This window comes from Heptranchias perlo, chromosome 37 (assembly GCF_035084215.1).
Source record: "Heptranchias perlo isolate sHepPer1 chromosome 37, sHepPer1.hap1, whole genome shotgun sequence".
Classification (NCBI taxonomy): Eukaryota; Metazoa; Chordata; class Chondrichthyes; order Hexanchiformes; family Hexanchidae; genus Heptranchias; species Heptranchias perlo.
This window is the reverse complement of record NC_090361.1, coordinates 2073632-2097604: the sequence shown is the minus strand read 5'-3', so window position 1 is coordinate 2097604 and position 23973 is coordinate 2073632. Positions and strand designations below refer to the sequence as shown.

Here is a 23973-nt window from a genome sequence, read left to right as displayed (position 1 = left end):
GGCGGTCGCCGCTCTCCATTGGTGATAATGGCCGTCAGGGAACGGGTGTCCGGTTAGTTAATCTGACGGTTGACAAGAAAGCGAATAAACTATGGGCTAAAAGGACGGTTTTTCAGAAAAAAAAACTCCAATCAACCGAAACGAAGCTGTTACAAACCCCCTTTTTAAAGAGAGATAAAAAAGATCCGAGAGAAATGGCACGGGGTTAAGGTGAGCTCTTTAAATAAATTGTAAATATTAAAGCCGGGCCTTGGCGACTCGCCTCAACTTAACCTGATGGCCCCGCGGAGGGGGCGGGTCGACGGTCACACTCAGTGACGATTGGCTGCTTGGTTGTCGTTCACGCCTTGTGCGTTTTGTGATTGGTCCGTATGGGTGTCAATCAAATGTTTTGCCAAAGTGTTGGCAAGTTTGGTTGAGCGGGGCCCGCCGCCTCCGGACAATGTTCGGCTCTTGACTTTAATGTGATTTTTAAACAGATAATGGGCCGTCAGTTTTCACTTGTTTGGGTCAAAATGGTCACACAGCTCTGCATTCATGTTCTGAACACATTTAGGTGGGTTTGCAAACTGTTTCTGATCATAAATCTCACTCGTAACATTTACCTCATGCTGACATCCCAAACCCTGATTCACAGCTCTCAACGACTCGAGCCTGACCTGAGATTTTTTTGTTGTTGGTTTGTAATCACTTCCACATATCGATCATTGTTTAATTTTTTTTGCTTGCCCTTGCAGTTTACAACACTGATCAACACTGCGGGATCAATGATTGTGAAGCAATTGCTGCAAGTGTATTGAATGATCTATTACTGGGAAATGTCAGTATACTGACTTTTTTGTTCATTGGGAACTATATTTTGTTAAGAGGGTTTTTGATTCTGAAGGTAGCAGTTGCTTTTGTTGTTTAAAAAATGAATCTAAATGAAGGGCCAGTGGCCTAAAGACACTAAGTTAATAGTGTGGGAGAGAAGACAAGGTAATTCAGGAGCGAAAAGCAAAATACTGCTGATGCTGGAAATCTGAAACAAAAACAGAAAATGCTGGAAGTACCCAGCAAGTCAGACAGCATCTGTAGAGAGAGAAACAAGAGTTAATGTTTCAGGTCAATGACCCTTGGACAGAACTGGAAGAAGTTGAAGATTAAACTGTTTTTGAGTAAGTGATTCGGTGGTGAATGCAGGTTTTAAAAGCCTGTTAATTGTAGGAGAAAGGGCACCATGAGGGATGCGAGGAGTCCCACAAATTGGAGGTTCTGGGATCTAAATCAGAATAGGAGATGGTGCAACAAGTCTTAATTTCCACACAGTGAGAAGGAGGAGAGGTGTGTAAGATGGCACATTTGGAAATTTGGAAGTGCAAGAGAGAACAGCTCAGGGAGGAACAAGATATATAGTATCAGTACAATAGAGAAAGACAAGATGTTGGAGAGATGGAATTACTCTTACATAAATAATTGAAGTTGGACAAGGAGGAGGTAACTCCTTCAGAGGTATTATCAGACTAATTACTGTTCTAATATTTTATTGATTTGTTGGAATTCATAGAAGAAAATATTAGCAAGAATATTTAGTGTTTTTTTACTGGTATTCTGTCAAGAGGGAAATGAAGTGAAACAGTTGTGCCCCGTTTTGGGCATGGTGTGATGTGCCAATGATATGATGAAGCTTTTGTGATGCTGTGACATGTTTCTCTGTGGGACTGTGCTCTGTGTTTGGCAAGTTTATTGTTTGCCACTTTTTTGAAGAAGATATGCTTCTTTAAATATAATGGAATAGCTCCTGAGGCGTAATGGTTTCATATGCTTCGCTGCTTTCCACTTGCTGTAACTCTATAAATTGTTGAACACACAGCCAGTTCTGTAGCCACATGATATGCTTGTAAAGTAGCATCACTTGTAAAACAGACAAAAATATTCACTTAATAGTTCTTTTACCTGTTTATTCCTGTTAATGGGAGTTCAAACAGCAAGTGAAAGTAGAAAATTGCTTTGTATTGTCCATTTCTGTTCTTCCATCAGGGAAGTTGACTGTATTGCAATTGGAGTTGAAGTAGTAACGTGCTATCTTCGGGGTTATTAAAGAGTTGTCATTAACTTTAATTGTCATTAGTCACTGTTTGCAATCAAGAGCGCTAACTTCTCACAGTCTTGTGTTGATATCAAGACTCATCTTGCTGTCTCCTACTCTAATTCATTTTTTCCCAGGACCTCAAATCTGTGGAACTCCTCATCTCCCTCAATCTTCTTTTCTTCCCACAATCTACAGGCTTTTAAAGCCCAAGTTTAGCCTCAAATCACTGCGACCTGAATTATCTTGTCTTTCTCCAACCCTTTCCAGTCTTGGTTCTGTCCTGCCTTCTGGGCCATGGACCTTCAAACAGTTTCCAAAACAAAAGCATAGCAGAGCGAAGAGTCTGAATTCAAGGGGATTATCTCTGAATTATCTTTCCCAATTATTTTTTGCAGAGGATCGATTTGTAGTTGAGATTAGTGCCTTGTTATTGCCCCAAGGTATGTTATCCTCTTTTGTATGCTCCTCTCAATCAAATGACGACTATATTTTTCTGCACTGATTACATCACAATACCCTTAATCTTCATGCAGGTTTTTTATGTATCATCTTATAGTAGGAAAAAAAAACCTAGGTAGTGTCCGCAGACTATTCGGCTGTGGACGGCATCATAGCTGAGCCTGACCCTGATCCTGTCGTCACCAGATGGCCACACGTGTACTCTCCAGCCGGTAGCATAAATTCTATTTGGCAAAAGGGTCTCTCAAACCTGGTAATTTAGAACCTGTGGGGATGGGGGTTGTTGGGGGTGGTGGTGACTCTGCTGTTACTGTGGCATTTTGAATGTGTTGAAATTGGAGCTTTGATTCAGTGACTTCACACACCTGAGGTTCTCCACTGCAAAATTAAATTGAGTTGAAGCAACGTGAGGCCATTATTGGTATGGAAGTACTGAAATCATTGTGTACTCAAGCGTTAAGGGTTATTTTTGAGAAGACTTATTGAACCAGCATTGACTGTACCTGTAACAGCACAGGCTGTCCGGGCACTAACTGAGTGTGTTAAAAAAAAATGGACTGACTACGTAGACTATATATAAATAAGGTACTTCACCTTGAGAGTAAGTTCACTATTTGTATGTGTTCCCCTTCCCTTATTTGAAAGTGACTGTATTGTGATTCATAATTGAGCTTTTTTTTAAAGCTGGAGTGTACCTCAAGATGGGTTTATGCTTTGTAACTTGGCAATAACTAGACAGATCCATCAGCTTCCAAAAAGATAGTTTACCATTTTGGGTGGTGTCCCTTCATCAGAACAGCCAGCTTTATTGGCTGCCTAAAAAAGTTTGTTTGTACTGTTTAAAGTTTACTGCACAGCACTGTGTTCTGTAGGTTACTCTGCTTAAAAGCAAATGTTTTAAGAGTACTGTCCCTGTTGGCAAAGATAATTCCTGCTGAATACATACGTGTTTTGTTCCAAACCCATTCCTTAAATGGAATTCCTTTTTTGTGAGACATGCTGCTAAAAGCCACATTTTGTAGCCTTGAGAAGGTAGTGGTGAGCTGACTTCTCGAGCCGCTGCAGACCTTGTGGTGAAGGTGCTCCCACAATGGTTTTGGGTAGGAAATCCAGGATATTGGCCCAGCAATGATGAAGGAATGGCGGTAAATGTCTGTCAGGATGGTGTGTGACTTGGAGGTGATGGTGAACCCGTGGTGTTGCTGCTCTTGACCTTTCTCAGTGAGGCTGGTTTAAGAACATAGGAAATAGGAGCAGAAGTGGGCCATATGGCCCCTCGAGCCTGCTCCGCCATTCAATAAAGTAAAGGCTGATCTTCTATCTCAACTCCACTTTCCTGCCCTATCGCCATGTCCCTTGAATGGGAAGACTGAAACCACTGCCTCTGTTCCCCAGCCACCGACTCCATCCCTCTCCCTGGCCACTGTCTGAGGCTGAACCAGACCGTTTGCAACCTTGGCGCCCTATTTGACCCTGAGATGAGCTTCCGACCCCATATCCACTCCATCAATAAGACCGTCTACTTCCACCTCCGTAACATCGCCCGTCTTCATCCCTGCCTCAGCTCATCTGCTGCTGAAACTCTCATCCATGCCTTTGTTACCTCCAGACTGGACTATTCCATTGGCCTCCTGGTCGGCCTCCCATATTCCACCCTCCATAAACTTGAGCTCATCCAAAACTCAGCTGCCTGTATCCTAACTCGCACCAAGTCCCGTTCACCCACCACCCCTGTGCTCGCTGACCTACATTGGCTCCCGGTCGATTTTAAAATTCTCATCCTTGTTTTCAAATCCCTCCATGGCCTCACCCCTCCCTATCTCTGTAACCTCCTCCAGCCCTACATCCCTCCGAGATCTCCGCTCCTTCAATTCTGGCCTCTTGGGCATCCTTGATTTTAATCGCTCCGCCATTGGCGGCCGTGCCTTCAGCTGCCTAGCCTCTAAGCTCTGGAATTCCCTCCCTCTGCCTCTCCTTCTCTCCTTTAAGACACTCCTTAAAACCGACCTCTTTGACCAAGCTTTTGGTCACCTGTCCTGATATCTGCTTATGTGGCTCGGTGTCAAATTTTGTTTTGATAATCACTCCTGTGAAGCACCTTGGGACATTTTACTATGTTAAAGGTGCTAAATAAATGCAAGTTGTTGCTGGGACAGTGCTAATGGATTTACCTATGGACACACCTTCCCTGTTTAAAATAGAACAAATGTAAGGAGTCTTACAACACCAGGTTATAGTCCAACAGCTTTATTTGAAATCACAAGCTCTCGGGTGACGAAGGAGGAAAGCTCCGAAAGCTTGTGATTTCAAATAAAGTTGTTGTTGTGCCACTCCTGACATTTGTCCACCCTAGTCCATCACCGGCATCTCCACATCATAAAATAGAACAGACTAGGAATGGGAGTGGGAATGGGAAAAGAGGGAGGGACAGGGAAAGAGATAGAAAGAACTTGTAAAGTAAAATTCTTATCCATTAAGCCTCGTCCACACTTGTCATAATATGTGGAGAATTCTAGTGTAGCTCTAAATTTTGTTAACTGCTGAACTTGTGCAGTATGTTTGAGCAATAGGCTCAAAGTCACAAAGTGGTGAAACACTGGTTTGATTAATTCCCACCCCCTCCCCTCCCCTCCCACTTTACTCAATATTCCTGATCGCAGCAGTGTCACTATGGGAATGCAGTGAGCGAAAGGTGTGCAGCATTAGCAGAGTTTGGGGAGCAGGACGCTTCATCGATACTTCCTGTCTGTTTCCCGCTCCCCTCCCTCTCCCCTTTGTTCAGATTGTTTTAAAACTCTTGTTAATCTTCCATTTTTCAGTTCTGAAGAAGGGCAAAATCCAAACGTTATCCTGTCTGTTCTCCCCACAGATGCCATTTCTTTAACTATAAGGAGACACTGGGTTGCCCCGTGTCATCAAACCAAACAAACAAACAAAATGCCCCCTTTTTAAAGGGGAACAACGAATAGAAACTCTAATCATAAAGAAAGGAAACTTATCAAATTAAATAATATTATTTACACCATCCACTATACTCTGCAGTCCCTGTGGTGCTCACTGGCCATGGAAGACCTTAAGCGTACTGGCAGACATTCTCCAGGGCCACCCGAGCAGCGGTTTCTTGCAGTTTATTACCGGTGTTTGCAGGGGAGTTGAAGTGGTTTATGGTTTTTATGTTGTAGTGTTGGAAATGGCAAATTCATCAGCAACTGGAAAGAGAAAAATTGTGTAAGTGTTTGGTTAGATTGGATAGGATTGGAAAAGGGAAGGCAGGAACAGCCTTTTCATAGGCCTGACCAAAGCAGGGGGGAGAGATTAACCAGTAAACACCAAATGTCTAGAATGGCAACGACTGTTAGAGAGGCTTTCCTGCACTCCTGAACAGGCCGAGTTATACTGGTGTATGACGTCCTCCACTATCTTGCTCAAATGGCTGTTCCTCATGGTGTTCTCAGGAGGGCATCACTGCCAATCCTGTCCTCACCTGACGACCCATATTTGCATCACTGGGTAGCGATCAGTAGTGGTAACCCTGACCTTTTTAAAAAAAAACGTATACTGAGGCCAGTTGTAACTGGATCAGCAGAGCTGTGGATTAAAGCTGGGAGCTTATAAAGATTTTTATTCACTGATGTATATTTACTTGGTCCTTTCTCTTCTACATTTTCACTGTGGCTGAATCTGCAGGGCAGCAGTCTATCACGTTCAATACTGAGCACAAGGCAAGTTTCTTTCTTCCATTTTCTGTATCCTCATGTTGCCATCTGACCTCTTGCACCATCCCTGGGTTTTGTATTTCACAACATCATCAGACCTTCCAACTCGCCCTCATTTTGGAGCTATCGCCAGCATTAACTCATTAGTGTACAGGTATATTTTGTATCAAGCAGAATAAATGAGCTCTTGGGAGGCAGAGTTCTTTAACACCTGAATCTCTGGCGAATTTGTATACACCTCATGCCTTCTGTACTTGGCCGAGCCTTCAGCCTACTATAACTGTTTCCTTGGGCTGTAGGTCTGTGCACTTGTGAATTTTATGACCTCCATGCTTTGCAGATTTTAAATTTCTTTGTGTGTATTCTCCCTCCCATCCAGGATTTTCTTGCTGTAACTTAGATGGCCAAGAGGCAAAGGAATAAATGCACTGCCCACCAATGCTGTGTCTTATGACCGTTAACTACGTGACCAATGAATTCCGTCTCACCTTCGTCTGTTCAGTACATCCAAAGCCAGGAGGACTTGCGTCCCTCAGACTCTAAGAGGAGATTGCTCCCAGGACCCAGCGAGCGTGAGAACAGCTGGAACGGCCATTGTAATTCAGCAGACAAGCCACAACCGAACGAACCAGATGAGGTGGACAAGATTAAAGCTAAGCTGATGACAGCATGGAATAATGTCAAATATGGTGAGGGCTTTTTGCAAAGATGGAACTGTTTCCACAAGTCCAGGGCATTTTTTCTTGCCTCTTCATTTCCCATCCTGTCCTGAAAGTGCTGACTCACATTGGGTGCAGTTTCACAGCTCCTGTCCTTCCTGCTGTACTTGGTCCAAATAAGACATGGTGCCCTCACCTGACATCCTCATGTGCACTTTCTAGCAGCAGTCACTGGGTAGTGAACAGAAGCCAGGAACACGCTGACTTCAATTGACCCATCACTGCCCTAATCGGCTAACTCTGCATAGACTGAGGAGGGAAACCCTCTGATCTGTAAGGCTCAGTAACACCCAGGTGGTGCTCGTACCCACAGGCCTGTCTCATGTACTTTGATTCAATTTTAATATTTATAGTTGGAATAGATGTACTTTTTTCCTCAAAGCAAGTGCTGATGATTGTGATCAGGGAACTGGGTTGGACGAGTTCCCAACTCTTGACAGTAGGAAGCTGAATGGACAACACCCCGTTAAAATGATGAAGATACGTGTATCTTTACTGATAATCCAATAGGCTCACAATATTGGCTTTAATATCTTGCCCTTCCCCTCTGCAAGAGGTGTTGTCAGCACATGTTGAGGGGAGGATAATCCTTAGTAACCAGCTGTGCTAACCTATTTCTTTTCTGCGTCTCCATAGGTTGGGTGGTGAAAGCAAGAACAAACTTTAGCAAAACGTCCCCCATTTTTCTGCTGGGACGGTGCTACTGCTTTGAGTCAGAAGGTATTGTGTTCATATCTGGGGCTGGGACACACTGTGACTTTGTAAGCCACAGAGCTGCTAATAATATCACAATCTACTTCTCTTCCCAGCAGCTGATTCACAGTCAAACCCAAACACTGGTTATGGGACAGGAGACAACCAAAATGCCCCTCCCACCACGGTGGAATTATTCCGGAAGGACTTTGCCTCGCGCATCTGGTTGACGTACAGGCGTGAATTTCCTCAGCTGGAAGGTTCTGTGTGGACGACGGACTGTGGATGGGGATGCATGTTACGCAGTGGACAGATGCTACTGGCACAAGGACTGCTTGTCCATCTTCTGTCTCGAAGTAAGTCTTGCATCTTTGCTTTATACTTTTCTTTCTCCTCTCCTGAATGGACTGACTGTTGCCAAGATGCAATCCACAGCTGTGAACAGTAGTCGTCCAAGTGGCCGTTTTAATATCTGGGAACCCAGGGATTGAGTGCCAGGCTATTTACCCAAGGGAGAGGCATCACAGCTGAACACTAACCTGTCTTCATCCACTTTCTTACCCACCATCTAAGCCTTGTTATTGAAAATGACCTCTTACGTGGGGTACTAAAGGGCAGCCTGGTACCAGCAAATGCTTGCTGCCTTTTAATGAATTTAATTTCTGCGATATTGCTGGTCCTGGTTTGTAAATGACCCTTTTCTTTCAGACTGGACCTGGCCTGATGCGTTACTCTCTGTTGAATCAGAAGCTGAGCCCAGATCGCCATCCAAATCAAACACTGCAAACTTGCCAACCTTCTCCGAGGTCCTTAGCTTGCAATTTGACCGAAGTAGAAGCCTCAGGGATTCCCAGAGAACCACCGTGACACAAACACGTGCACAGAGACAGGACAACGTTGACCAGTCCAATATGGACAAAGAGGAGATGGAGCACCGGAAAATCATCTCCTGGTTTGGAGATCACCCCAAGGCTCCATTTGGAGTGCATCAGCTAGTGGAATATGGGAAGAGCTCTGGGAAGAAGGCTGGAGACTGGTATGGCCCATCCATTGTAGCTCACATAATCAAGTGAGTAAAGTCTATCTGCAATGGCGTCAGAGAAAATTTGGATTTATATAGCACCTTTCAAATCTTCAGGGCATCCAGAAGTAATTCATTAGTTGTGAAATGCTTCGGAAGTGTAGTCCCTGTTACGTAGGTAAATGTAGCAGCCAATTTGTGAATCACAAGATCCCACAAACAGCAAATGAGATGAATAACCTGTTAATCTGTTTTGGTGATGTTGGTTGGGGGGTAAATGTTGGCCAGGACATTGAGAGAACTCCCTGACCTTCTTCAAATAGTACCATGGAATCTTTTACATTCACCTGAGCAGATGGACGGGTCCTCAGTTTAATGCCTATAACGTGGCACTTACTGAGTACTGCACTGGGGTGTCAACCTGGATTGTCTGCTCAAGTCCTAGAGAGGGACTTGAACCCACAAAACTCCTGACTTAAACAAGATATAAACTGGGAATGTCCTAGTTCAGTTGTTAATCTGGGCTGAGTTAACTGAGTTGGGTGCTATAATTGGTCTTCGAGCCCCCGGTTTAAGCAGAAGAAATTAGCCAGGGCTCCTTCCCTTGATCGCTGTCCAGTGACTACTGCTAGAAATTGCCTCTGCTTGGATACTGGGAGAGGACAGGTTCAGGCTTGGGCTGCAGTGCCTCCCACTGTTCAATAACTAGCTGACACACTGCCTCGACACACACATGAAGAAATGCCACTTGGCTGAGGTGCTGAAAGGCTGCTGGCACCCGTACAATTGCACCCCAGGATGGGTCTGAAGAAACACCGGAGTGCTGAATTAGTTCGCAGTTGTGTTTTTAATTACTGTAGTTGATTTGTTGGCTCTCGTAATCTTGATTCTCCATTTCTTTCAGGAGAGCAGTGGAAAAGGCTGAAGGCACTGAACCTCTGAATATTACTATCTATGTAGCTCAGGACTGCACAGGTGAGTGTGCACTGTGGTTCATTACAGGGGTACATGTTAGGTACTGCACTACTTATTTCTTAGTGAGGGTAAGATTCCCTTTTTAAATTATAATTTTCATAAAAGTTACTGTTGGTGGGGATAAGTTCCTCTAGTTTTATTTATCTGAGTACTTCATCTGCCTGGCCAGCTACATGACAGCCAAGAGAATATAATAATAACCTGTCCCAAGCCACTACCACCCGAATTTTCCATTCAGCTGCTCAAGGACTCTAGTCTAACTGCTCGATGCTGAATGGTGAGCTCATCTCCTCTCCATAGAACGATGCATTAGGGGTTGTGCTGGAGTTCAGTGCCTTTCTTTAGGGTGTATTTACACTTTGAACAGCAAACTCTGAGTGAAACACTCTTGAGTTTGTTGAGGGTTTGGACGCTGTTTAATGCTGTCTCAAGTCAGCAGTGGTGGCATGTTAGTGGTCCAAAGTGAACTCCTCCTTCAGTTTGTCCTTTTGGTGCAGTGATGATGAGCTATGTTTTTTTTGGAGGGGGGGGGTTGGGGTTTAAGAAATAGACAAAAGTATCTGCTGTCACATTCCAGCCTAAAAAGGCTCTAAACTGGATTTAGCTGCTGATAACCAGTCATCCATCGTTGTCCATATCTTGCCCCAGCTTTCAATTCCTCATGCTTCGGAAGAGCTTCTCTGTAGTAACATCCCATATCAATTAATTCACATCATTCTCTGCCTTCCAATGATTTATTGGTACTTTTCTTACCATTAAAGGGCAGGTGGAAGTGCATTGATCCTGCTCTCCTCATTGATAGGAAAACCACACACAGCCTCTTGTTTAAGAAGAAAGAAAGAACTTGCATTTCGTAACCTCAGAATGTTGCAAAGTGCCTCACAGCCACTGGGGTGCTTTGTAGTGTAGGGAAACATGGCAGCCAATTTCACACAGCAAGATCCCACAGACAGCAGTGAGATAAATGACCAGATAATCTGTATTAGTAATGTTGTTATGGATGGACAGGACACCAGGAGAACTTCCCTGCTCTTGTTACAATAGTGTGATGGAATCTTTTACATCCACCTGAGAGGGGAAGCAGTGTCTCGGTTTGACGTTTTATTGAAAGACTCCTTCAGTACTGCATTGAAGTGTCAGCCTAGATTGTGTGCTCACGTCTCTGGAGTGGGGCTTGAACCCACGACCTCCTGACTCAGAGGTGAGAGTGCTACCCGCTGAGTCAAGGCTGTCGCCTACACCCGACCTCTCGGCTGGAGTTTGGACAGTGATTGGAAGAAAGTGGGATGGTCAAATGAGAAAATGGCCTCTTTCCTTTTGATGTTATCAATGTTATCATTCTCTGACATATTGAAGGGAAAATTGGCTGATAATCGATGGATCTCAAATTGTCTTCAATATGTGTTTTAAATGTATTATTTCAATGAATTAAGATTTTTTTTTCACTAAGTTTTGGAAGCTCCAAATCTGAATCCCACAAAAATTCTGCCAGATAATCAAGAGTGCAGATATTTGGATAATCACAGTTCCACTTTATACGCATGGAAGTTTTGTATGACTCTAAACAGAGCACTTTTTGTTGTGGCATCTTGGAAGTTGGCAACTTTTTATTTTCCTTCTGGGACAGTGTACAAAGGAGACGTGTTGAATCTCTGTGAGATAAGATTAAAGGGTGGAAAAGTCCCCAGTTTGGATTGGAAGTCTGTCGTTATCCTGGTGCCTGTTCGGCTTGGAGGAGAAAGCCTCAACCCAGTGTACATGCAGTGTGTGAAGGTAGGCAATGCAGCTGTAATGATCGGGTTAGAAGTCTTTCAATGTGTACATGTGTCTGTGTATGCTTGCATCTCTCTCACACGTTAAGAGTAATACTCATTTTGCTTTAAATATGCCATGTATTTTGATGTCTGTCTTGAACACAGCTCCATATATTAACTGAGTTTGCATTGATGCCACACTTAGCAACCAGCAACGTCAGTCCCTAAGATTTTCCCAATGCTGACTGCTCTGCACGCAGTCTACCTTTCTCCTGTTGGTGGCCAGTTCTTATTGCTTCCCTGCTGGTGTGCTCAGGTGTGCCTCCCTGTCTCATCTTTCTTGTGGCCTTGCTAAACAAATGACATGGCAATGTACCAGGAATCTGATCCTTGTTTGTTTGTAGGAGATTCTGAAGCTCGAATGCTGTATTGGAATCATCGGTGGGAAACCCAAGCACTCACTTTACTTCATTGGATTTCAAGGTAGGTGTTGGAGTAGAGTAAATCTTTTTTGTTTTCCATTTGGCTGGAAGGGCACAATAGTCCGGTCCGGGCTCCTGATTAAAGAAAGTGATCAGGAAAGAGACCTGGGAGGAGTAGCTGAATGTGCATCTTTAATGAGGAGCTGGAGGGAAAACAAATATGGTTGTATTGCTCAGACCATTGAGTACAAATTGATTACTATACTTAGGAAATAGAAGGCTGTAGTTCATTTGGAGTATTAAGCTCAGTCTTGGTCCTTGCACAAGGTGAAGGATATGGAGACTCTGAAATGGGTGCAGAGGAGAGTGACTAGAATGATATCAAATCTTAGAGTTTTTAATTAATAGGGTTTAGGAAATGTTTACTTTTGTGAAACACTTGTCTCAGATTTGATTGAGTTTTCCTTAAAATAAAGGGAATGAAGAAGTCCAGTTAATACACTATTTGAAATTGATAGTTCTCTGGTTGGACTAGAGGTCATGGCAATTAAATGTGAAGGCAGAGTCATTTTAGGAAGTATTTCTTTACACAGAGTCATGACTGTATGGAACAAGTTTCTGTGATGTGGTGAGTATGGGATTACTACAGACCTTTAAAAAGGAACAAAAACATTGTCAGTTTTAGGGTTAGTTAGTTTCAGTTGTGATGTATCACAGAGGAATTTCCCAGAATGTTTCTGTGCATCAGCTACATGTTTTTCCTGGCTTTTTGCTTCTCCCAAGAGCACAAAGAGGGAATGGGGGGGTGTAGGGGGGGCAGGTCTACTGGATTGGGGTGAGTTTGTCGGATCTGATGGCCTTTTCTTGCCATATTCATATGTTTGTATCTGAGCCATAGAGACCAGGAAGGTCCCAGGTTTGATTCCTGGTCCAAGTTACTCCTTTGTAGCCCCAGTGACTTGGGTTAAGGAGGCAAAAAACAGCCAGGGTTTCTGCTGCAGTGACTCCTGGAGAGTGTGCAAGATTGCGCTTGGCTATGACCTTACTGTCATATCCTACCATTGCTCAGGCTCATGTGTGAAGAATGGTCAATAGGGTACGATTAGGAGAGAGTTGGGCACCTTTTGAGCTGTATCCCAGCAAGAGTCGAGGCCTTCAAGAGGAAAGACAGACAGAAAAACAAAGATAAACAAGGAATAAATGATTTTTGACTATTCAGCAATGGGACAAATCCTGTGCTGAATATCCAGACACACAGTGGGAGTCAGTGGATAGTCATCTGGAACAGGAACCTTTGTTAATTTTTAACCCCCTTCCGCCCTCCAGGCCTAGGAACACTGAACTCTGTTGCATTGCCCTTAAAGCCATGCCAGCTGAGATTATTTTTATCTTCAGTGGAAGTCTGAGTTGTAATGCAGCAGAATCTGAAGTAATTGGTGCCATCACTTTGCAGATGATTTCCTACTGTATTTGGACCCTCACTACTGCCAGCCTGTTGTGGATGTAACTAAACACGACTTCCTGTTGGAGGTAAGCAGCCTTACGCTATTGCTATGGGATGGGTCTCTGTCTGCTGCTGGCCTCAGAGCATATAGTGGCTGCTGGATTTCGTAGAGACAGACATGTTTTGAGAGCTGGAGAAACTGAATTGAGTCCACAGCGTAGATCGGTCTAGTTTGTCAATTTCCTCTTTTTTCTTGGCACACTGGTGAAACTGTTTGTGTTACATTTGTATCTGTGCTATTTTAAAACAGATATCGCCTTGTTTATTTCAAATGAGATAACTGCATTATAATAGCAGAAAGAGGAATTTAATGCACATGCACCAGTGCACTAAAAATGACACAGAGGAAATAAAAACTATAAGTTATAGAGGTCACAGGGATGCTTAATGTGGGAAATTGAAGTGTCACCTTAGTGCAGAGTAGTCTGATGTTTGGATTCAGGCAGGCTGTTAGGGTAGAGGAGAGAGAGCTTTGCACTTTATTTAGTCTCCCATTCCACAGTAGTTCCATTCCTCAAAACTCGCCTAAATACATCGAGTTAAATCGAAACTACAGCACAGAAACAGGCCATTCGGCCCAACTGTTCTGTGCCAGCATTTATGCTCCACACGAGCCTCCTCCCTCCCTACTTCATTCCTTGTTGGGATACTGTTTCACAGGAGGTCGGTGCCCTCTCGAACCTTGCCAAAATGTCCAACATTCATGTGAGTCAGTGCCAACTATATGGGGCCATCACAGCTGAGTCGATCTTGTTCTTGCCTGATGTCCACACATGCGCAGGGCTCACTGCAAAACGATCAGGAGCGGGAATCTTAGCTGATTATTTATTTATTTATTTATACTGTATTCTCTTCTCTTTCTCCACTTCCACCCCCCCCCCCCAGGAAAGGGGGCAAATCAGAGGAAGATTGAACTGATGTTCTCGTCTACCTTCTACCAGCCAGACGTAGATTGACTGAGGCTTGGGATGGTGTTTATGGACCATAGGGGGTGAAGAATTTCACTTGAAAAGGGAGCTCTTCATTAATGGCTGATTGTTTATTCCACAGTCATTTCATTGCATCTCGCCAAGAAAAATGTCCTTCAGTAAGATGGATCCCAGCTGTACCGTAGGCTTTTATGCAAAGACTAAGGAGGATTTTGAAAACCTGTGCAAAATGGTTACAGTGGTGAGTGTCAGCTCATTCTGAGCAGTACTCCATTCCATGTTCCTTATTGCTGATGAAATTGTGTTTGAGGAAATGAAAAATGAAAAATTCTGCCACAGTAGTTGTGTATATATGAAAAAGAGCTTCAAAATAAACTTCAGCCATGTTTTTTTCTGTTATTCTCTCAGTCGCCATATGATGGTGATGTCTCCACAGTGCTCGTCCTGCTTTGGGAGCTGTGTCCTGTTCTACTTGATGTAGAGGCTAATGGCCTGGTTGAGAAAGACAGTTTGGGGTGGGTGGGTGGTGGGGGTCACGTTTGAAACTGATGTCCTAGATTCTGATCAGAGCAGTAACGTGTTGGAATCCCTTGGTGTTCGAACCTGTGGTGTTCCAACCCATTACTGCCCCGGATCAGTCTGGCACACGGTTCAAAGACCTATTTTACAAAGATAACTCCACTCCTGTTGTTACTGGGGAGAGTGATGGGCCTGTGGGATCAGTCTATGGCATTGGATAAAGTTTTACACAAAAGGCTCCTCATTAAGCTCATAGCTGTGGGGATTCAGGGCTGAAGAGTAGAAAACAACAGGCATTGTTGGAGGAGTTATGTTGGGCTGGGGTGGGAGGGGAGAGGAATACTGAGTGGGGTGCCTCAGGGCACGGTGTTGGAACCACTACCGTTTGTAACTTATGTTAATGGCAGATTCAGAAACTCAATGCAAATTTACACATGGTACCAAACTTGGAGGGGTAGTGGGATTGAGGAGGTGGTCCAGAAATTACTGAATCGGTTCCACAAAATACGTTAGTGCAGAACCGTGGCAGATGAAATTTAATGCAGACAAGTGTGAAGTGCTGTACACAGGAAGGGGAATGAACAACACTTCTGCTCCATGATGGGGTTGAAATAGCAAAAGATGAAGTTGAAAGAGACCTGGGAGCCTTAGTAGACGCAAGACTCAACATGTCCAACCAATGCAAAAGCAGCAATCAGCAAAACCAATAGAATATTGAGCTACACAGTCAAAACAGTAGAGTAGAAGTCAGAGGAAGTTGTGAACAAACTGCAGGGCTGTGGTCAGACCGTAGCTTGAGCATTGGGTCCAATTCTGTTCGCCAAGAAACAGGGAGACATTCAAGTGCTTGAGGCAGTGCAGAAAAGAGCGGAGATGCTGGTCCAAGTGTCAGGGGTCTGGGGTGTGAGGAAAGACTGGAGAAACTTGAGCTCTTCATCTGAGAGAACTTATAGACGGATATAAGATAATAAATAGTATAGAAAGGGTTAATCTAAAATACTGCAAATTAGACTGAGATTTGGACAGGTTCAAACTCGTAAAATGTAACTTTAGATCTGAAATCAAGAGGTCCTTCATCACGCAGAGAGTGATCAACACTTGGAGTGGACTCCTGGGCAGAGTACTGGAGGTGAAAACCCTCGAGTTATTTTAGAAACAGCTAGATGTTGCAGTGGAGAGACTGCAGGGTCTTCCTGAACGGATGAATTAAGATGGACAGAATGGTCTGTAAATATCTTGCAAACTGGCCGTGAATCCCCAATCGCAGTGACCCACTGTATGGGAATTCTCCCCTGTCTGTGTTGATTTAGTTGATCCGTCCGGAGCTAGTGCATGATTGTTCTGTCATGGACGTTATCCCATCACCTGCTGATCCTCTACTTTAATGAACAGTAAGTTTCTCCCCGTACCTCACTTTTAAAAAATATCAACAGTGTTGTTAATATCTCTCTAACCCTTGAACCTCCTCCTCAATGACTGTCGATCCACCAACTTTTAAGTGAGTCAATTGATCCTGAATTCACCACTTTTTTTGTGAGTTTGTCTCACATTAAGTGGGGGGGGGGAGGAGAGAGAAGGGGAATAAAGTTTGTGATCTGATGTATTTTATTTTTTCCTTTAGGTATTGGGCTCCTCGTCTTTGAAAGAGAAGTACCCTATTTTCACCTTTGCAGAGGGATATGCTCAAGATTATAGTCTGGATGAACACTGCACTCGCAAACCGGATAAAACTGTGCTAATCTCCAAGTCTGGAAGACCGGGGAACTCAAAGCAGAACAGCACTGACGAGTTTGTCTTTCTGTGATGAGCAAATGAACTCACAATTAGATATCTGTGCCTGCTATATTTCAGCAGGGAATAAACTGGGAGCCTCTCGGAGTGTTCCTATATTTATACTCTGTTTTTCCATGAAGGGGTGATGTCATGATGACATATAACCTCCTTCCAGGGTGTCTTTTATTCTGACGCTGATGTTAACTCTTTCCTGCCTGACTAACGATCGTCTGGTTGGATTTCCTTTCCTTGTAGTAGTGCTGGTGTTGGACGTGTCTATTGTAGGTCTGTTCGGTGCAGATTTTTCAGGGGTTTGACAATTGCAAGCTGACCGACACTGGTTTGAACTAAAATATGTTAAGGGTAACCCACTGTCCCAGTGTTGCTGGGGCATGTTGGGTGAGGTGGTGACTTATACTGGGGTAGGAGTCCACAGGTGACAGTGGCCCCTCATATCTCGTTCAACCCTGAATGTGTGAGGGCAGGAAGTTAGTTTCTTGGGGTTAGGGGGGAGATTGGAGCTGAATCTGATGCTGCCCTCGCCTGATGTTCCTGCATAATTCCAGCAGAACAGATTGCAGTCAAGGCTGGGAATCCTGACTCACTTTTTCCCCCTCTTTCCACAGGCCCAGGATCACTGGTCCCACTGCTTTCTGGCAAAATTAGCACAAATCAAAGAAGTCTACCTATTAATTAGCATTTTACCTTTTACACCATTTCACACCTGGGAGGTGGAACAAACCAGCCCAAGGGTAAGGACACTCCCGTTTGATTCTTCTCCCTCCTGTACACTTGGTGTGACCCACAGTAACTCGATTGACACCAGTCACTTACTCTGTGAGTGTAAACACATGCTCTGCCACTCCACAGAACAATGTTGGAGCTGCAGCGTCCCTTTGGAATTTCCCTTTTCAGACTACTCCTGACTGGCCCACAACATTCTGTTTAAAGAAGGAGTCTTGTGACCTGAATATTTTTGGTGACTGTGAAACTGCTCCTTCAGGTGGTGAAAAGGATGAGCAAAAAGTTTAGTTCTAAGGGATTGGGATTAACATCATTTCTTTTGATTTGTCCATTTATGGATTTTTTTAAAAATTCAAGCATTAAGTAGTAGTAACATCAGAAGTGCTACCTTGAGCAAGGGAAAGAATCAGTAGAAATACTATCATTAAAAACTAGTGTTACTTCAGTGCCAAATCCACAAGCAAACAGCTCTCTTCCACTGTGACCCTTCCAAGCCAGTGGCCCTCATGCCATCACCATTCCTTTTCTGATGCAGATTTTTACTGTGGAGGGAGCACTGGGTGAGACACCTTTCACCTCCAGGACCTGGGTTCAAATTTATCTCAGTGCTGGGACGAAAGTGGCTGCTGTCTGTGAACATACTATGGGAAAGGAGTTTGGGCAGTTTCAAACCAGGTGCTGGCGAACAACATAGAATTGTCTCTAATTCAACACTAATGGACTCTAAAATTGATAATCCCACTCGGGCCGCAGAATGTTGGTGTGGGAAATGGAAAAGACTGGTGTATTAGGGGCACTGCTCTGAGGTTGGGGTTCAGGCACATCACTGGGACAGGGCAGAGGGAGCTTTACTGTGCACCTTGTACCTGACAACCTACAGTCTGTGACCATCAGATCACTTTGATTCCATGGGATGGTCTGATCCCTGTGTGATCTGTGACTCCAGCACTGCTACATACCCATTCCTGCAACGCTATTATTGCCAGCTGGGTCACTGCTGGCTGCAGAAGCTTGAAGGTTGACTTGAATGTAATACTAGTCCTAATGACCCTCCCCCCCCCCCCCCCAAAGTGTCTTCTTTCTTAACTAATTGATCTTACAGGTAAGAGCTGGCTGATTGCAAAATTATTTAGGTTGTGTTATTTATTTTATACGTTCCAACTCCTGTATTTGGAGACGCGACTGTTTGTGTTTCTGGAATAAGCTATTGATCTGAAGCATAGCTGTGTTTGGGGTCGGCTCATTTCCTTGTGTCTGACTACATCCTCCCCCCAGCCCCCAGGAGAGGAACTGTTTGGTGACCGATCTGTAGCACAGTATTGCAGCATTGTCAGTTTATGCACTTGTAACTATCTGCCAGGATGCTGGTATAATTTCCTGCACCAGTGTACTTTTACAGGGAGGTAACTGGTCTGGGATCACTGGACACTGTTGGGTTTCCTTGAGGTCACTAAAGAAGTGTGAAACGTACCAAACTGAGCCCAAAGTTAAACCAGGCAACTTTGTTTTTAAATCCTTTTACTTTTTTTGGCAGGGAATCTGAATGCAGCAATTTTAGGTTTGAAGATGGTTGAAACTCACTTGTTGCTCAAGCTGTCGGTTTCACATGCTGCCCACTATATCCTTGTGAATAGTAGCTGATGTGACTGGTGATACCCAAATTCACTGCAAATTTTAGAATGATCTTTGGCAACTTGTGAACATTGTCAGACAAATTGTTAAATCACCTCTCTTTTTCCTTCAGATAGTGCCTATTTTGTGTCTGTGGCAGTTAAAGAATGTCACACATATGTCATATGTGACTAGCAACCTTCAAATGTATTTTGAGTATATGACAGACTGTGTTAATTTCCTGTGCGTCTGTAACCTGGTATCAGTGGAATCTAAATCCCTTGGTCCAATCTGGCTAGTGTAGATTTGGAGTGTGAGATCTGATAGCTTTGCCATTAATGTCATCTGTTATTGTTTTAATCTAAATTACTATATGTGAAGATTTAACTTGGAAGTGTCTGTGATACACCGTAGTGCCTATACGTAGTGAGAAACCTATGGAAGCCAGATATTGCCTTTTAAAGAGTGCCTGGCTGAAATAAGCGGGGTAGTTGGAGTCAGGAGCTAGACTATCTCATCCAGAAGCAACTTGCAAGGACTGAGGGGATGGGAGGGGTGTTGGCAAGATCACTGTAAAGCTCAGACTCCCTGGTGACCTGTACAGTGGAGATATTCCAGTTTCAGAATGCCCCAACGAAAGCTGATTTGTGAAGTATTCTCGCATCACCTCTGAGAATGGGTGCACTCACCTTACCCACGGCCATCTGACACCTGATGCATAGCTGTTGAAGAGCCTTTATATTAATGTAAATATTTATCCGTGTGGATTCAGTTCATAATACCTATTAATTGCTGCATTGCAGTCTCCCACCGAAAAACACCAGACAAAACCAGCATTGGAACGTGGTGGGCCAGTTCATTCTTTGTGTAACGTTAACATATATCCTCAAATCATTTTTTTTTGGAGGGGAGAGAAGTTTACTAACTGTTTGTTTGCACAATAATTTAAAAATGTATGTTACTGTTAGAGAATCATTTTATGTTGCATCTTTATTAATTTAAAAAAAAATTTGGACAGTAACCGAAAGATAAGAAAAGCTTATTTATGTTTCCATGATCCATCTTTCTGTAATTCTGTTCTGCATTTTTACTTTAGCTGGAAAATGATTGAGGGAGCTGTCGCAGCCTTGGCCACTCCCAGTAAGCAGTAGTGCGGTTCACTAATGGGTGCACTTTACTGCAGGGTGTACTATATTGTAAGTTCGAAAATAATCAGATTGCTGAGCTGGCAGGAAGTGTTTGGAGCGTCCAGTCAGTTCTGAATGCATTATAAATCTGTCCAGTTCTGATCTTCCTAAACAAACTCAAATGTACAGACATTGACTATTTTGCTAATGACCGCAACTCTGTGTTACTAACATGCTTTTCTGATTCCCTCGCACCCATTTCCACAGCCACATCCAGTCACATGGAAGTTTTCTTTTCATTGGAGCCGCTGCGTTAGACGGTCAGAAGATGTGCAAACACTCCACACTCACTCAAGCTGTGCTGTCTGAGAGGTAGTAATGCTGTCTGAATGTGCAGGGATGTTCGGCTGCCTTTGGTGACCCCGGGGAGAGCCAGCTCTCCCCTCCTGTCACTAATTCACTGAGTGGTTTTTGTCAATTACCCTAATGTGGAATATTTCCACTCTTGGATCTCAATCCACCAAAAGTAGGTGTAAAATGGGATTGCTTCTTCTGTCTTGATCCAGCTGTTTAAATCCCAGAAATAATTTTAGTTTTATTCTCCGTTTTGTCTTCCAGTCATCGTTCTTTTAACTGCCCCTCCCACCACCCCTTCCCAATCCACTCTCGTGGCCTCCTGACCTGGTGGTTCAAGTGGATGTTAAAGATTCCACAGTACTATTCAAAGAAGAGCAGGGAGCTCTCCCGGTGTCTTGGCCAACATTCCTCCCTCAACCAACACCACCAAAACAGATTTAACGTCTCATTGCTCATTGGGATCATGGTGTATGCAAAATGTTGCCATGTTTACCCACATCAACAGTCATTACACAGTGTAATTCCTTGTATGAGAAGCACTTTGACATGTTTGAGAGATGTGATAAGCTGCTATACAAATGCAAGTTCTTTTTGCTCCATACACAAGTTCAATTGCTACTTTCAAAATTTCCACAGCAGGGCCGCACTCCAAGAGTCCTTGTTTCTCCACCGCTATCTGAAATGCTCCATCCACAAGCAGATCCATGGTGTGTGTGGGCTGTCCAGGGCCTGTCTGCCAGTACTGGAGCCTTTTCCACTGAGATCAGCCCGACCTGGGGACAACACTCTAATTCAAACCTGGCTGGATATATCTTGTACCACTTTTGGCTTCGATTGATGACAGAACTGGTTCAGTATTCAGGACATACAGGGGAAATTCAGGGATGGTTAGGGCTACCTCCATGGGGTGGGAGGGTTGACTCTCTCCATGACTTCTATGTGTCACAGCTTGCACTGAGGTGGCAAGAGGAGCCAAGTGTGGGCTGCAGGGTGGCATTTTCTGTAGACATTTTGTTTCCTTGGTCCGACCTGCTGGTGTGATGGAAGTTCCCCCCCCCCACCCATCATTTTTCTTTGCTTTTGTGTTTTTGCTCCTCTGTCCCCACACCCCCAAACATTGACTCCTTGCTGGGGTATGGTTCCCTGTGCACCCTCCCTCCACTACCTCAATCAAATGGCCAGGGTTCAGGTGTGAATCATATTGGTGAGTGCTGGCAGACTATTTAGCTGTGGAGGACTTTGCAGCGTGATCCTGCCCTTGCACTTCCAGCAAGGGTCACTGAATAGCAGTGGGGACCAGGAAACATAGATGATCTGTCCCGTCCCCTGCTCACTCCCCTACCATTGCCCTAAGGTGGGGCAGACCAGACTAGCTATTGAAACAATGACCTTCCTGGCTCAGCCGGTGTCTTTACCTCGAAGCCATAAGGGGAGTTTCCCCTTTTTTTCTGTTTAAGCAAACTCCTTGCGTGACTCTCAGTGTCAGAGTTGTGAAATGACAATTACCGATGGCTGGCTGATCACAGTGGTGTGTCTCACCCTTGTTACAGACTTTCAAATTATATGTAAATCAAATAAAATGCTGGAAGATTTTGAGAAAACCATGTGCATAATTTCTCCTCAGAGGTTTAGCTGTATTTGTGTATGTTTTAATTCCAATGCCTAGCTTTGAAATGAAATATTAACATGGGATGGTGGGGGGGTGGGGATTGTGATCCATCTCCTCATCCCAGCGAAATGGCAATTGCTTTGTCTGAGAGAATATTGATTTTATTACTGTCGGTGTTTAAGTGATGTTTGTGCTCTCACTGTGTCACTGCTGTCTGTTTGTTGTTGATGCTGTTGTGCATGTACTACTGAAAACTGTTGCTCCAAGTCTGCTCTCTGTTTTAGTAAGGCCTGCCCATGTGTCTACTGATGGTGTCCAAGTGACTTTATAGCTCCGTTAATGGCTCAGTGAGGAACTGTACCATCCAAGTCATAACTGATCAGGAAGGTCCCAGGCTCTATCTCTGGTCTGTGCTGAGCCTTGCTGATCTCAGCTCAGGGTACAGTTGGCCTCTGGGTTGGGGAAAGGAGGAAATCAGCCAGGGTTTCTGTTCCTGATTGTTACCCAGTGACTCCTGCTGGAACGTGCATGTAGACATCAGGAGAGAACCAGGTTGGGGGTTGACGGTGATTCCCCCAGTTGCAGAATATCGTGCCAGCATCTATTGATCACACACTTGGCTGAGGTTCCCAAGAATAGCTGGCACCAGAACATTACCCCAGTGTGGGTCAGCTGCTTCAGAAGAGGGAAGTGGAAGGGGTAAAACTCGCTCTGAATTTACTCTTCTGTTGCCTCTGGTGGTAGAGGGTCAGACAGCCCTTCAGGCGGACTGTTCTGGTTACTGCCCCACTGTCCTGGTTACTGCTTACCTTGATGCAGAAGCTTTGTGTGGACAGTCCAGCTTTTCACAAACACAGAATCAACGCAGGCCTAAAACAAAGACTGAATCGTGCAACTAATCGCAGTACTGGTAAAGCAAACAGTTTCACTGTGGGATATGATGAGTTCCCAGGTAACACTAGCAGCTTTTAACCCTTTGAGGATGTATTTGTTTCTGGTGGGGGAGAAGTGGGTTTCTCCCTCTCCCAGGGTCCCTGCCCGTCTTGCAGCTGAGAGGGAGGGTGGAGCTGGCTATTAGGTGCACCTTTTTTTGAAAAAAAAGCTCACTGACTAATATGCAAGCTCCCTCCCCTTCAAGGGGAGAGGTCTGTATCCGTGGTCCCCTTTCACCCCATGTGTGGCATGAATGGGGAGGAGGCAGATTATTTTACAACGGCTGAGAAATAAAACTCATTATAAAGATTTTTTTCCCCTTAAATTTATGTCCTGTAAGAATAAAACATTAAGGGGGACCTATGGGGATTTATGCAAAGGCCTCCAGTGTGCAAGACAGTGGAAAAAGTTTCAGACCTGTTGCACAAAATGTTAACTGCACTTCTCAAAGGGTTAAAGCTTCAGCTTCTTTCTAATTTATTTTTGTTCTGAAATAAACTCTGTGAACTTAAAGCTGCTTGGCAGTTTCAAATAAATGGAATTATCCACAATTGACAATCTCTGTACTCCAGCTTTTAGCGTTTTATTTAATGGGCTTGATGTCTGTAAATTTCTAAACGGATGCGACCCAGCCATCCACGGACACAGTGTACCGAGGTAAGGAGTCTCCGAGGGGAGGTTATAGAAGGTCCTTAATGGGTTAGAGTAAAGCTGAAATAATGACATCAGATGCACAAGGCAGCAGGACAAAGGAGCACAGGTTCAAGGTTATAAAAGGCAAATTTAGAGCAATTGACACGGAGTATTTCTTTACACACCGAGTCATCACTGGCAAGAACAAGTTACCAGTAAGGGTCACTGAGGCCAGGACACAGAGTTATTTAACAAACCGCTGGATATTGTAGAGGGGAGAGAGTTCAGATGAGATCCAATGGGATGACATCCTGTCTTCATCCAAATCCATCCCACAGCAAAAGGTATTGAGTGCTCCAACAGCCCGGTCTGCTACTAAGCTATAAACCACTTGGAGCAGTTTG

General features: G+C 44.1%; 1 protein-coding gene across 6 annotated transcripts; it reads left to right on the top strand.

Moving 5' to 3' along the window:
- Positions 1 to 11: 11 nt before the first annotated feature.
- Positions 12 to 23502, top strand: atg4da (autophagy related 4D, cysteine peptidase a). 6 transcript variants are annotated; one of them, XR_010958566.1, is made up of 12 exons: positions 12 to 210; positions 6626 to 6935; positions 7602 to 7685; positions 7775 to 8014; positions 8367 to 8727; positions 9584 to 9654; positions 11282 to 11427; positions 11813 to 11891; positions 13284 to 13360; positions 14385 to 14504; positions 16404 to 17307; positions 20305 to 23502. XR_010958566.1 is itself a non-coding variant. In XM_067972936.1 (11 exons), the coding sequence occupies exons 2-11, from the start codon at positions 6719 to 6721 to the stop codon at positions 16584 to 16586; spliced, it is 1575 nt and encodes a 524-aa protein (XP_067829037.1). In that variant the 5' UTR covers positions 12 to 210; positions 6626 to 6718; the 3' UTR covers positions 16587 to 23502. The 6 variants fall into 6 exon arrangements, 2 of the variants coding, with proteins under 2 accessions (XP_067829037.1, XP_067829036.1); XR_010958565.1 differs by having other exon boundaries at positions 16404 to 20106; XR_010958568.1 differs by having other exon boundaries at positions 16404 to 20409; positions 21034 to 23502.
- Positions 23503 to 23973: the final 471 nt, after the last annotated feature.

What these genes read in the sequence shown, in the direction of transcription:
- atg4da (XM_067972935.1), top strand. Translation starts at nt 6,719, where the DNA reads ATGAATTCCGTCTCACCTTCGTCTGTTCAGTACATCCAAAGCCAGGAG. An exon ending in ATGGAATAATGTCAAATATG is followed by an intron (nt 6,936 to 7,601) that starts GTGAGGGCTTTT and finishes GCGTCTCCATAG; the next exon opens with GTTGGGTGGTGAAAGCAAGA. An exon ending in TTACTTCATTGGATTTCAAG is followed by an intron (nt 11,892 to 13,283) that starts GTAGGTGTTGGA and finishes ATCACTTTGCAG; the next exon opens with ATGATTTCCTACTGTATTTG.